Source organism: Lacerta agilis, chromosome 6 (assembly GCF_009819535.1).
Source record: "Lacerta agilis isolate rLacAgi1 chromosome 6, rLacAgi1.pri, whole genome shotgun sequence".
NCBI lineage: Eukaryota > Metazoa > Chordata > Lepidosauria > Squamata > Lacertidae > Lacerta > Lacerta agilis.
This window is the reverse complement of record NC_046317.1, coordinates 754464-766569: the sequence shown is the minus strand read 5'-3', so window position 1 is coordinate 766569 and position 12106 is coordinate 754464. Positions and strand designations below refer to the sequence as shown.

At 39.4% G+C, this 12106-nt stretch overlaps 1 protein-coding gene across 2 annotated transcripts in view; it reads left to right on the top strand.

The window, feature by feature from the left end:
• The window catches only part of SUCO (SUN domain containing ossification factor), a 45364-nt gene that overhangs the window by 10737 nt on the left and 22521 nt on the right, over positions 1 to 12106 (top strand). For both annotated transcript variants that reach the window (XM_033151158.1, XM_033151157.1), the window contains exons 7-8: positions 286 to 397; positions 4870 to 4994. In XM_033151158.1, coding sequence (XP_033007049.1) covers positions 286 to 397; positions 4870 to 4994 — 237 coding nt within the window. The remainder of the gene's footprint in view (positions 1 to 285; positions 398 to 4869; positions 4995 to 12106) is intronic.

Here is a 12106-nt window from a genome sequence, read left to right as displayed (position 1 = left end):
GAGTACCTTAAGGTCTCAAAAGTATAGGAGGACACACATTTCATTCTTTTCTCTAACCACATTTTCCACATCACATTCCCCTCAAACACAAGCTATGTTTTGCAAAATAATAAGAATAAGAATAAGAAAAATGGTAAAAGCTATGCAATAGAATGGTCAGCTTCCCATTCAGCCTGCTGATCTTACTTGTCTTTTCATGTTTGGTTCTTGAAGCCTTACACTGTTTTGATTGCTTGCCTTATTGCCTGTCTTGTTGTTTTTTCTTAATATCTGAAAACCTTGCAGAGAAAAGTAGGAGAAATTGACCCAACTTCCGTAATAAGCCCAAAGGATCCAGGAGATATTCCCACTTTTGACGAATGGAAAAAGCAGGTTATGGAAGTGGAAAAAGAAAAGAGTGAGTTCAGGTTTTTTTCGGGGGGTGGGGAGGTTGTTGGGTTGTTCTTGAAAACTTGGAACAGAATTCTCTCTTAAAAATCAAGTTTTTAGCACTGACTCTTTTTTTCTTTAAAAAGAAACTTTCAAAACCCTTCCCAAAGGGGAGAGACACTGGCTTTATTTACTGTATATACTTGAGTATAAGCTGACCCAAGTATAAGCCGAAGCACCTAATTTTACTACAAAAACCGGGAAAGCTTATTGATGTGTGCGTGTGGCGGAGGAGGAGGGAGCAGCCGTCTCCCAGCCGTGGCTCCAATCCTTACCGTTGCGAGAGGCAGGCGGCGGCGGCAGGAGCAGCAGCCCGAAAGGGCTCCTTTCTTACCGCTTGTCCCGCCGCCGCCAGCCTCACTCGAGTATAAGCTGAGGGCGGCTTTTTCAGCACAAAAGATGTGCTGAAAAACTCAGCTTATACTCAAGTATATACACGTTATAACTATTTTTTGTTTCGTTTACGAGTTTTGTTAGCAAATGTCCTTTTGAGATGCAGCACTTGTGTTTCTCTAGATCAGTCTTTATTTTAACCGGGGGGCCAAGAGCACTGGGGGCCTTGGGCTACTTTCAGATGGGCTGCTCCTCCGCTCAGGGCTTCCTCCCTTGCCTTCTCTTCCTGCTAGCCCAGCTGTAGCCTCTGGGTTGGACCAGGGCCAGCTCCATCCACTCACTCCTTGTGTGCTGAGTGAAGGTGGCTGGGAAGCAGCAGGAAAAGGAAGGCCTCTTTCCTTTGAGAGGAAGGCAATTAGAAAGCAAGATAAAAGATTATGATTCACAAACTGGGCAGAGAAAGGAAGCGGGGAAGAGAGGAAGGCTGTTGTAGGAGGAAAAAGTGAATGTCAAAGGACCAGGGAGGAAGGAAACGGGCAGGTTGTGGGTGAGTGGAGGACTAAGGTACAAGTGAAAGGAGAAGGGGAGAAGAAATGCCAGGAGGTGGGCAAAATACTTTGAGAAGCATGGCAAGGGGAAATATATTTATAAAAAGTCTTCTCCACTTAGAGACTCTGGATCAGGAAATTCTGCCTTCAGTGGAGAGGCTGAGCCACAGTGTTTCCTTAGCCTGTACTTCGCTTGAGGAACACTGAGCTAAGGAACTCTTTGCACCACCATTTTGTGACTGGGGTTGGGGGTGGCCAGTAATTTTCAGCCCATGGGAAGAAAGATAGAGAACCCCTGATCTAGATAAACATACGGCTGTAGTGTAATCAGCTGTGCAGGGATCAGTTCCCCCCTGGAAATGTGGTCTTGCCTTCCGTGCCCTTGGTCCGCTGGCATAATAAGACATCCTAAGTATCCCAGCCCTACAGAAGGGGGTGCTCTGTTTTTACAACACAGCCTTTAGTCATAGGACCAGTTACAGGTGGGTAGCCGTGTTGGTCTGCCATAGTCAAAACAAAATAAAAAATTCTTTTCAGTAGCACCTTAAGAGACCTACTGGAAAGAATTTTTTATTTTGTTTAGTCATAGGAGTTTCTGTTAGATAGATCTCATTAAACAAGGGCTGAAATGATTGTCTAAATGCAACAGATTAAGTATTTTCTAAATAATCATTTTTAGGTAGCATTAATTCATGATTAAAAAATTAAGGACTATCACTTGCAACCATGACCTTGCTCCCCCCCTCCAAAAGCCCAATAGAGTGTCTTGATATTATAATTCTACAAGAGTGGAATAAAATCTAGCTCCTCATTAAGCTCTCAAAGTTTTTAATCTTAATATTCATTTCTTTCCTTAAAAAGGACCAAAACCTTAGATCTGTTACAGAATGATTTTGTGCCATAAAAGAACAATCCAAAGGGTGCCCTTTTTTATTTTTGATATGACAGAGGTGTTCCCTAATTTGTTTTTTAAGGATCCTTGTTTCATTTCCCCCACATTGTGATATCAGAAATAAGAATTTGGGCACCCCTTTGGTTATTCACTTTGTTGAATAAAACTAGGACATTCTGGCCTACAAAAATTGGACTTTCCATGTAGATACGCTGCACAGCCAGCCTGTGGCTGTCTAATGGGACAGGCTGAACTGGGTGGGGTGTGCAGGGCAAGTGCAGGCCCTGCTCCTGTGCTGCCTTCTCTGATGCTACCTGACCAAAGCCCACCTTTTCTATGCTGTCTTTGACACTATCCCCTATTCATGTGCCTACTGTAATGCAGCATTAGTCATAGCTGTCAACCCTCCCTGCTGTTTCCCAATGCTATAGTAAGGGAACTTCCCGCAAAAAAAGGAAAGGTTGACAGCTATAGCATTAGTGCACGTCATCAAATCACGTATTCTTAGTTCTCTTTTGTACTTTGCTGTGAATTTTCTCATACGCACACTTGCTTGACTCATCTCCCTCATGTTCTAGTTTCTACTTGGTGCACCAGGCACATTCTGCTACTGACGCGGCTCCAACTGCGACCATGTGGAGATTTCTGGGCGCTAGGTTGGCGATCACAGTTGGCAAACCTCTGCCTTAGTTCATAGTTAATACCATTTCTGTTTCAACTGTGTGTGTTTCCCCTGGCATATTGGGACAAGCGAATTGCTGTGAGAGCAAGCCACAGTCAAGCAGTGTAGTTGGAACCATGGCATTGTAGCGTTGGAAGGGACCCCAAGGGTCATTTAGTCCAACCACTGGTGAATAGACATTCGGTTGTGGCGACCTCAACCTAGATTTCAATATGTCATTTGGCACCTAGCTTACATACCTGAGTTCAATGCTTTATTCTGGGGGGTGCAAGGGTACAGATACCCCTAAACATTTTGTGAATCTTTGTACTTTTGTTAATTTACTGTATTTATTCCCCCAATTTGAATTATAAAATGGTGATTTTCTGGAGTCAAAATGAGAGTACCCCCAAACATTTTTTTTAGAAAAAAAAGCACTGCCTGAGTTTCTAGCACCAACTTGGGAGCATTTTTACCTAGGGAAGCAATGGAAATGTTTATCCATATATTGTCTGAAGTTGTACTATCCATTCTGTCACCTTCTGATTCATATATAGACTTTATGTTCTTTAACTAAGGCAGCAGGTTTATTATTTGTGTGAGCCTGTCTGCCGTCATCTAGAGGGATTCTGCCAGGCTTTGATGATCCTGTGTTAATGCAGTTGGGTTTTTTAGTCAAGTTTATAAGAGAAAGTATAACATAGAATTTTGTCGGGGTTTTTTTTTTAAATATATGGAGTACACATCAAACCTAAACTTATTTACTGCTTTAACAACATAAAACATAGCTGTCAACTTATCCTTTTTTGCGGGAAATTCCCTTATTCCAGCGCCGTTTCCCACTGCAAAAAAAGGGAAGGTTGACAGCTATGACATAAAAGGAGTCACTTAAGGTATACTAATTGCCATATTAATGAAGTTTACAGAGTAAATTTGTTTAGTCAGAAGTAAGAACCATTCTGTGTAATGGGAGCTTGCTTCCTGGCAACTGTGCATAGGATTATAATGCCTTAATCTGTGGAATAGACAGGAATTACTTTTCTTTCCTGCTGTGGATTGTCTTCATACTACACATTTTGAGTGATCAAAACATTTTTTGCATCCCGAGAGATTCCTAATACTTAGCATAGATTAAGCTCCAGAGACAAAAGTGGACTTACCAGAGTTTGGTCTTATCCCAGATTTATGACCTTTGGGGTGCCAGGGGAAGGAGAAGAAGAAAGTCCAGCCACACCTTAATGATCCCCCCCCCCGGTAACTCCACTTGTGTAAGAAAAATGGTTACTTTTACATTTGGGGAGAGAAGGGATGCATGGCTGCGCTTATCAGCCAAGAGACCAGTAGCCTTGGCCTTCTCATCCTTAAACTTTTCTAGCTCAGCAGGTTATTAAATTAATCTGTTGCTTACTCCTCCCAATCCATCTCCCCATTGTGATGTATATTTTTAAATTGTAAGCCTGAGGGTAGGGGACTGTGTTGTTTACAATGGTATATCAGCTGCTCTGGGAGCAGGGGTTTTTTTTTTTTTTTTGGCTAAAGAGCAGGGCAGAATATTGGTGAAATGCAAGTACCAGTATTCTAAATCTGAGCAATTACAAATACTACTGTTAACGTCGTGTAAGTACCGTGTTTCTCCTAAAATAAGACACCGTCTTATATTTTTTCCCCCTCAACAAAACACAGTATGGCTTATTTTCAGGGGATGTCTTATTTTAACCGCGTCACATCCATACGCTGCATAGCCACGCCTCTCCGGTCTGTTTTAATGGGAGGTGCTGCATCACTATGGCTTATTTTCAGGGTATGGCTTATTTTCGGGGAATGGCTTATTTCGCAAATGCATAGAAATCCTGCAATGGCTTATTTTATGGCCATGTCTTATTTTAGGAGAAACAGGGTATTGAATACTGCCGCCTTGTATATAAATCGCTTTAGCTTAGAAGCTTGGAAGTTACGGCATAGTCGTGATCTTTCTAATTCGTTGGTATGCTTCCTTTCGTACGCAGGTCAGTCAATGCACCCATCCTCCAATGGAGGTCAGCATCTCACAAAAAAAGTCCAGAAAAATAGGAATAATTATGCTTCAGTAGAGTGTGGTGCCAAAATACTGGCAGCTAACCCAGAAGCAAAGGTAAGTATACCGGACTTCCGGTTTTGCCGCCGCCCGGGAAGGAGCGCAGGACTGACCGCTGCTAAGGCGTCCTGAGCTTTGGAAGGCTATACAGAGGTTTGCGAAGGCGCCGCAACCCTCCAACCCAGAGAGAATAATCTCTGGTACTTGAAATTCCCACTGCGTTCGTGGCGACTCTCCTGGCGAAACACCGGACCGTCAAGAGGGTCCGGGAGGCGCAGGATGGAGTCGTGAGCGCTGGGAGTACTCTAGCCTACAAAGCGAAGCCTCGAGCTCCTCAGGAAGAGCGGTAAAATTTCCTGGGGCTTAAATTTTATTCCTGGCCGTGCTGCTTGGACTAGCTTTTGCAAATAATTTCGATTTATACAGCAAGGAGCTGGAGGGGAAAAACTGTTTTGTTTTTGGTTAAGGGAGTTCTTTCGGAAGATGTCGGAAAATGGCGCACGGAGCTAAACGCCCTGAGTGTGTTGATTAAACCAGCTGCAGAGGAAGGGCTGTGGGAGGAACAGCGTGAGGAGATGACACCGGCTGGTGTAGGAGCAAGGATTATTGAACATTATTGAACATTATTGACGATACGAAAAATTACTGGATATACTTTGTTTCCTCATCCAAAACCTGACTGTCTTGTCTCCCAAGGGAAATGTTCACAAAGGTATAAAAAAGTTTGAACTAAGTTACGCATTGCTGCAACAGTATTACGTTTCTGGATAAAACGGACGGTTTAAGAATTGAGAACGACGATTTGGAGAGGTGCTAAGGTGTTCTTTCTCTCCTTCTTTTTTGACTGCACTAAGAATTAGCCAAGGGAAACAACATCCCCCCCCCTGCAGAAACTGGTGCGGACGTATGTGACCTGAAAAGTATATGAGCTTTAAGATATGTTTATTTCTGTTTAAACTTCTGGAAGTGGGACTGACGAAGTAGAGAGACTGCAAAGGTATTTAGCAAGCAACTGATATGGAAAATTGTGGAAAAATTTAAGACTGTATTGTACTGTATAAGTTGTATAAGTTGCTGCCTAGCTTTGTGAAGTTACTGAAAGTATTGGGCTATATGGTGTTACAAGTGGAAACATAAAGGTGGAAGTATAGCTTCTTAGAGCTTATCAGGAAAGAGGAAGAGCTAGGGAAGCTCAAGCAAGCAGTAAGTGGGTGGCTACAAAGTCTCAAGTATGGCTCATAAAGCTCAGAAAATAACCACCCCGGCAGATAGAAGATCCTCTAAACCAGATATAGAAGGGGAAGGAGAATTAGCAAAAATCTTGGCAGAAATAAGGGAAATAAGGCGAGAGGTTAAAGAGACAGTAAAGGAAAGCGAAAAAAACATAGGAGAAAAATTGGCAGACTTAGCTGCTGACTTATCTGGACAAATGAAAGAATTACATAATAAAGTACATGTGGTAGAGGAACAGCAAAAACGAACACAAAAAGAGATAAAAGAAATTAAAAAGGAAAGAGAAAAAATGAAAGGACAGATAGAAGAGCTTTCTAAGATACAAGAAAGTACACTAGACAGTCTTGCTTTCTTGGAAATGAACCAAAAAGCATTAAATTTAAAATTTCGCGGCATTCCAGAAAAAGAGGGGGAGGACATTAGAACTAAGTTGATAACAGAACTGGCAAAAATGTTAGAAATGAAGGTAGAAGAAATAGACCAGGGGGTTACAAATGTTTTTAGAATAAGACCACCACCCCACCAGAACAGACCAAAAAAGACTTATCCTGGAGATTGTCTAGTGACCTTCAATTCAATAGATCTAAGAAATATAATATTACACAAAGCTAGACAAGACAAGTTAACAATCGATGAAAAGCAAATTGTGGTGTTTAGAGACATCCCAAATCGTTTTTTGAAAAAAAGGAATGGGTACAAAGAGCTAACCAACATTTTAAGTACAGAGAAAATTAGATTCCGTTGGGAGTATCCAGAGGGAGTATCGTTTCATTATAAAGAGAAAAAACATAAGATAAGGTCAGAACTAGAGTTAAAGAAATTTGGAAGAAGATACAAGGAACTTCGTAAAGGGACTGAGGAAGAAGGGGAAGAGGAGGATGAGGATGAGGGAGAAATTATTGAAGAAGAACAGACACAAATTACAGTTATAAATTAATTTTTGAATTTTTGAAATAAAAATATTTAAGTGAAAGTTAACAATGGCTATCAAAATTATATCATGGAATTCAAACGGCATGAACGACAAGGCCAAGAGGAATAGAGTGTCACATGTGCTAAATAAACTCAATGCAGACATAATATGCCTGCAAGAAACTCATATTATTAGGAAACATAACAGGGTTTTGAAAAACTATAAATTAGGAAATGAATTCATATCATCCGATCCGCAAAATAAAAAAAGGGGAGTGGTGTTATATATTAAGAACAAATACTCAGCTCAACAAAAATTTAAGGATGATGAAGGAAGGATAATAGGAGTGGAAGTTAAAATGGAAGGCCAAACATATCTGGTAGTGGGGATTTATGCCCCAAACGAGAAAAAAGCTGAATTCTATGAAAAATTAAAAAAAATTCTGACTGAATATGTGGAGTATCAAATTATAATAATGGGTGACTTTAACGGAGTTCCCTCAACGGAAATGGATAGGTCAAATAAGAAACAGAAAATAAAGTCGGGGAAATTGCCAAGGGCCTACGAACATATAATAGAACAGAACGAATTGGTAGATATATGGCGATTTAAAAACCCAACGGTTAAACAATTTACGTTTTATTCGGAACCGAATCAAAGCTGGAGCAGGATAGACCAGATCTGGATTTCTAAAGAATTAACAAATAAAGTTAAAAAGGTTGAGATACTACCGAAAACTATATCAGACCATAATGCGGTTATGTTAGAGCTTGAAATTCAAAGACCCAAACAGTGGAGATGGAGATTAAATGAAAGTATTTTAGATGACAACGACATTCTTGAAAAATCTAAAGAACAGTTGAAATCTTATTTTGAACTAAATTTGGAGAAGGGGACTGAAATAAACATGGTCTGGGACGCCAGTAAGGCGGTCATGAGGGGCTTTTTTATACAACAAAGTTCTATACTTAAAAGAAAGAGAGAGAAATATAAAGAAGAATTATTACTCAAAATAAAGGAAGTAGAAAAGCGAATGACAGAAAAGCCGACAGATTCAAAATTAAAACAAACTTATAAGCTGCTTCAAATACAAATCAACACTTTGATAAATCAGGAAGTAGAATGGCGGATAAAGCTATTAAAACAGAAGAACTTCGAAAATGCAAATAAGACAGGAAAATGGCTATCATGGAAATTAAAGAAAAGAAGGGCACAGAATACGATAAACAAATTGATTGAAAATAACGTAATAGCTGACCAACAAAAAGAGATAAAAAATATCTTTCTTAATTATTATAAGGAATTATACAAAGCACCCAAAGAATCAAATGATAAGATGAAATGTTATCTACAGCAACATAGATTAAGACCACTGAAACAGGAAGAAAAAGATTTACTAGAACGGCAGATTACAGAAGAAGAAATTCTAGAAGCAATAAAACAAGGGAAAAATGAAAAAGCCCCTGGACCGGACGGTATTTCAATAAAATATTATAAACAATTAAGCCAGGAATTACTTTACCCATTGAAAGAGGTTATGAATAATATTTTGGAAAAAGGTCAGGTGCCTCGGTCCTGGGAAGAGGCCTATATTGCGCTTATTCCAAAACAAGATGCTGATCTTACGAACGTAAGGAACTACAGGCCAATATCACTATTAAATAACGATTATAAGCTGTTTACCAACATCTTGGCCCAAAGATTGAAAAGGATTTTAGCATACTTCATTCACCAGGACCAGGCGGGTTTCCTCCCAGAGCGACAAGTAAAAACAAATATACGAACAATGTTGAACATTATAGACTACCTAGAGTTGAAGATTAATAAACCTGCAGCGCTAATTTTTTTGGACGCTGAGAAAGCGTTTGACAACCTGTCTTGGGCCTTTATGAAAATAAATCTGGAAGTATTAGGATTTGGTACTAAATTTAGAAGAGGCATAGACGCGATATATAAAGAACAAAAAGCGAGTTTAATTGTAAACAATGATTTGACCCCAAATTTTAATATTTCTAAAGGTACAAGACAGGGTTGTCCACTTTCTCCCTTATTATTTATATTGACTTTAGAGGTTCTACTACAAAGGATAAGAACAGCTGAGCAAATAAAAGGTATTAGATATGGAATTAGAGAATACAAAGTCAAAGCTTTTGCTGATGACATTGTCATCACAATTGAAGAGCCGCAGCAATGCATTGGAGAGACCTTGAAGTTAATCAACGAGTTCGGGGCTTTAGCTGGATTAAAAATCAACAAACGTAAAACAAAAATGATGGTTAAAAATGTAAATGGGCAAGACTTAGAACAAATTCAAAGGGAAACGGAAATAGAGACGGTTAAGAAGATCAAGTATCTAGGTATTTGGTTAAGTACAAAAAACGCAAATTTATTTAAAGATAATTATGAGGTGCTCTGGAAGGAAATCAGAAATAAGTTGGAAATATGGGGAAGATTGAATTTGTCATTTCTAGGGAGGATAGCCGCCATCAAGATGTCGATTTTACCTAAGATTCTTTTCCTTTATCAAAACTTACCAATTATAACCAACCAAAAATATTTTAGAGAGTGGCAGAAGATCGTTTCGAAATATGTTTGGCAAGGGAAGAAGCCGAGAATTGCATTTAGACTATTAACAGACAAAAAGTCAAGAGGAGGCTTCTCACTACCTGACCTCAAGATTTATTACGAGGCAGCTTGTATCGATTGGTTGGGAGAATGGTTTAGACTCAAAAACAATGACTTACTTGACTTGGAGGGGGTAGGAAATAGGTTTGGGTGGCACGCCTACTTATGGTATAACAAGGTTGATGTTCACAAAAGCTTTTTAAATCATACCATCAGGAAACCACTATATCAAGTATGGAGTAGGTACAAAGATTGGTTTGAGGCGAAAACGCCTGGTTGGGTGTCACCACAAGAAGCCTTTGCTATAAAAAAACCCAACATGGAAGTGAGTTGGCTAACATATAATGAATTACTGGAGATGGAGAACAACACCCCGGTGATGAAGGCATATGAAAAAATAAAAGGAAAGGTAACAACGTGGTTAGAATATCACCAACTGTTTAGTGTTTTTCTAAAAGATAAGAAAGTCAAAGGTTTCAAACAAGAGAAGTCATGGCTAGAAAGAGAGGTTATTCAAAACAATAAAAAAATATTATCAAAGGCCTATGATTATCTGCTTGAATGGAACCTGAAAGACGAGGAGGTCAAGATAGTGATGACCAGGTGGGCTATCGACATCGGTCATAACATAGATTTTGATAAATGGATCAATCTATGGAATAGTAGTTGGAAATTCACAGCATGTTCATCATTGAAGGAGAACATGTACAAAATGATGTACCGCTGGTACCTTACCCCAATTAAACTAAGGAAAATCTATAAAATTGGAACTAACTGTTGTTGGAAATGTGAGATCCATGAAGGGGAATTTTTTCATTTATGGTGGACATGTGACCCAGTAAAGCAATACTGGGAAGAAATATATAATGAACTCAAGAAAGTACTGAAATATACTTTTAAGAAAGTACCTGAGGCATTCCTTCTAGGAATGGTAGGAATAGAAATAAAAAAATTGGATCATAAGTTTTTCTTATATGCGACTACGGCGGCGAGACTTCTGTTGGCCCAGGTCTGGAAAACAAAGCAAATACCAACTGTCCAGCAATGGCAACAGAAAACGACTGAATATATGGAAATAGCAAGGATGACAACGAGAGTCAGGCAACAAGGGGAGGAAACGTTTAGAAAAGAATGGGAAAAATATATGGAGTATTTAGACAAGATATGTAAACTGTGAAATATTGATGTATATCTCATGGCGTATAGAGATATGGGAAATGTATTGGTAAACTTTGGCTAAATAAGTGGAATTACTATAAGATGTGAGGAGATATTGACTTTAACAGTGAATATGGAAAATTAAGGAATAGGAAGCATGGTATGAAGGTAATATGGGAAGGAAATCCACGTGCGGAATACAGATGTAAGACATAAGGAAGACATAATATGAAAGAAGGGAAGTCCAAGCTTGGAAATAGTGAATGTTAAGAATGATATGAATTGTATTATATTTTTTACTATTTTTATTATTTGTCTATTGTTTCTATCATCTACAATGTTATTATATGTTTGCTTTATATTAATCAATAAAAATTATATTCAAAAAAAAAAAAAAAAAAAAAAAAGGTAAGTATACCACCTCAAAGGCTATGTTGGTGGACATGGCAATACTATTGAAGACTTTGTTAGTTAAATATAACAGATTCATTGGTTTCTTGGGACACTGTTTCAAAGCTGGAGCCTTCTTGGTTCAGTTCTCGCCAGAGAATATACTGAGAGGATTCCCACTGCTGCTGGCTTGGATGGAAAACTCTTTCTGCCAGTCAGCTCCCCTTGAGAGGGAAAGAGCTGAAGAAACAACTGGCATTGTTGGCGCCAACGAGAAGTGGCCATGCCAGCCCATGAAGGTGATGTTCCAGATGTTTTGGACTACAGTTCCCGCCAGCTGCAGGCAGTATGGCCAAGGTTTTGGGGGGCTGGGAGTTATAGTCCAGAACATCTGGAGGGCTACAGGTTGGAGAAGGATGAGCTAGAACAACTCTATTACATAAATGTATGCTAGAATAAACTCGTTTATCTTTAAGGTACCATAGCACTTCATCGAAAGAAAGAAAGATGCCAGCATTTTATGGCAGCCTAGATGGCAAGGGGCTCTTCAAAAGTCCCACCCCAAATGGCCCCACCAATGAACTGGTACTGGGGAAGTAAAGTTCAGTAGGAGACTAAGGTTCTTATGATAGCATTGATGAACTGAAGTTTCAGCCCTAATTTTTACATAACTTAAGCAGCACTCATTAAGTGCTCTAGAATCTTGTCAGGCTGGGTAACGTGTTGTTGTTGTTGTTAATTTGGAAGCCACCCTATACCCGCAGGTCTCAGGGCGGTTCGCAAGACAAAATCACAATATAAAGCCACAAAATACATAATCAAAACCAAAACAACCCAATACCCCCAGACA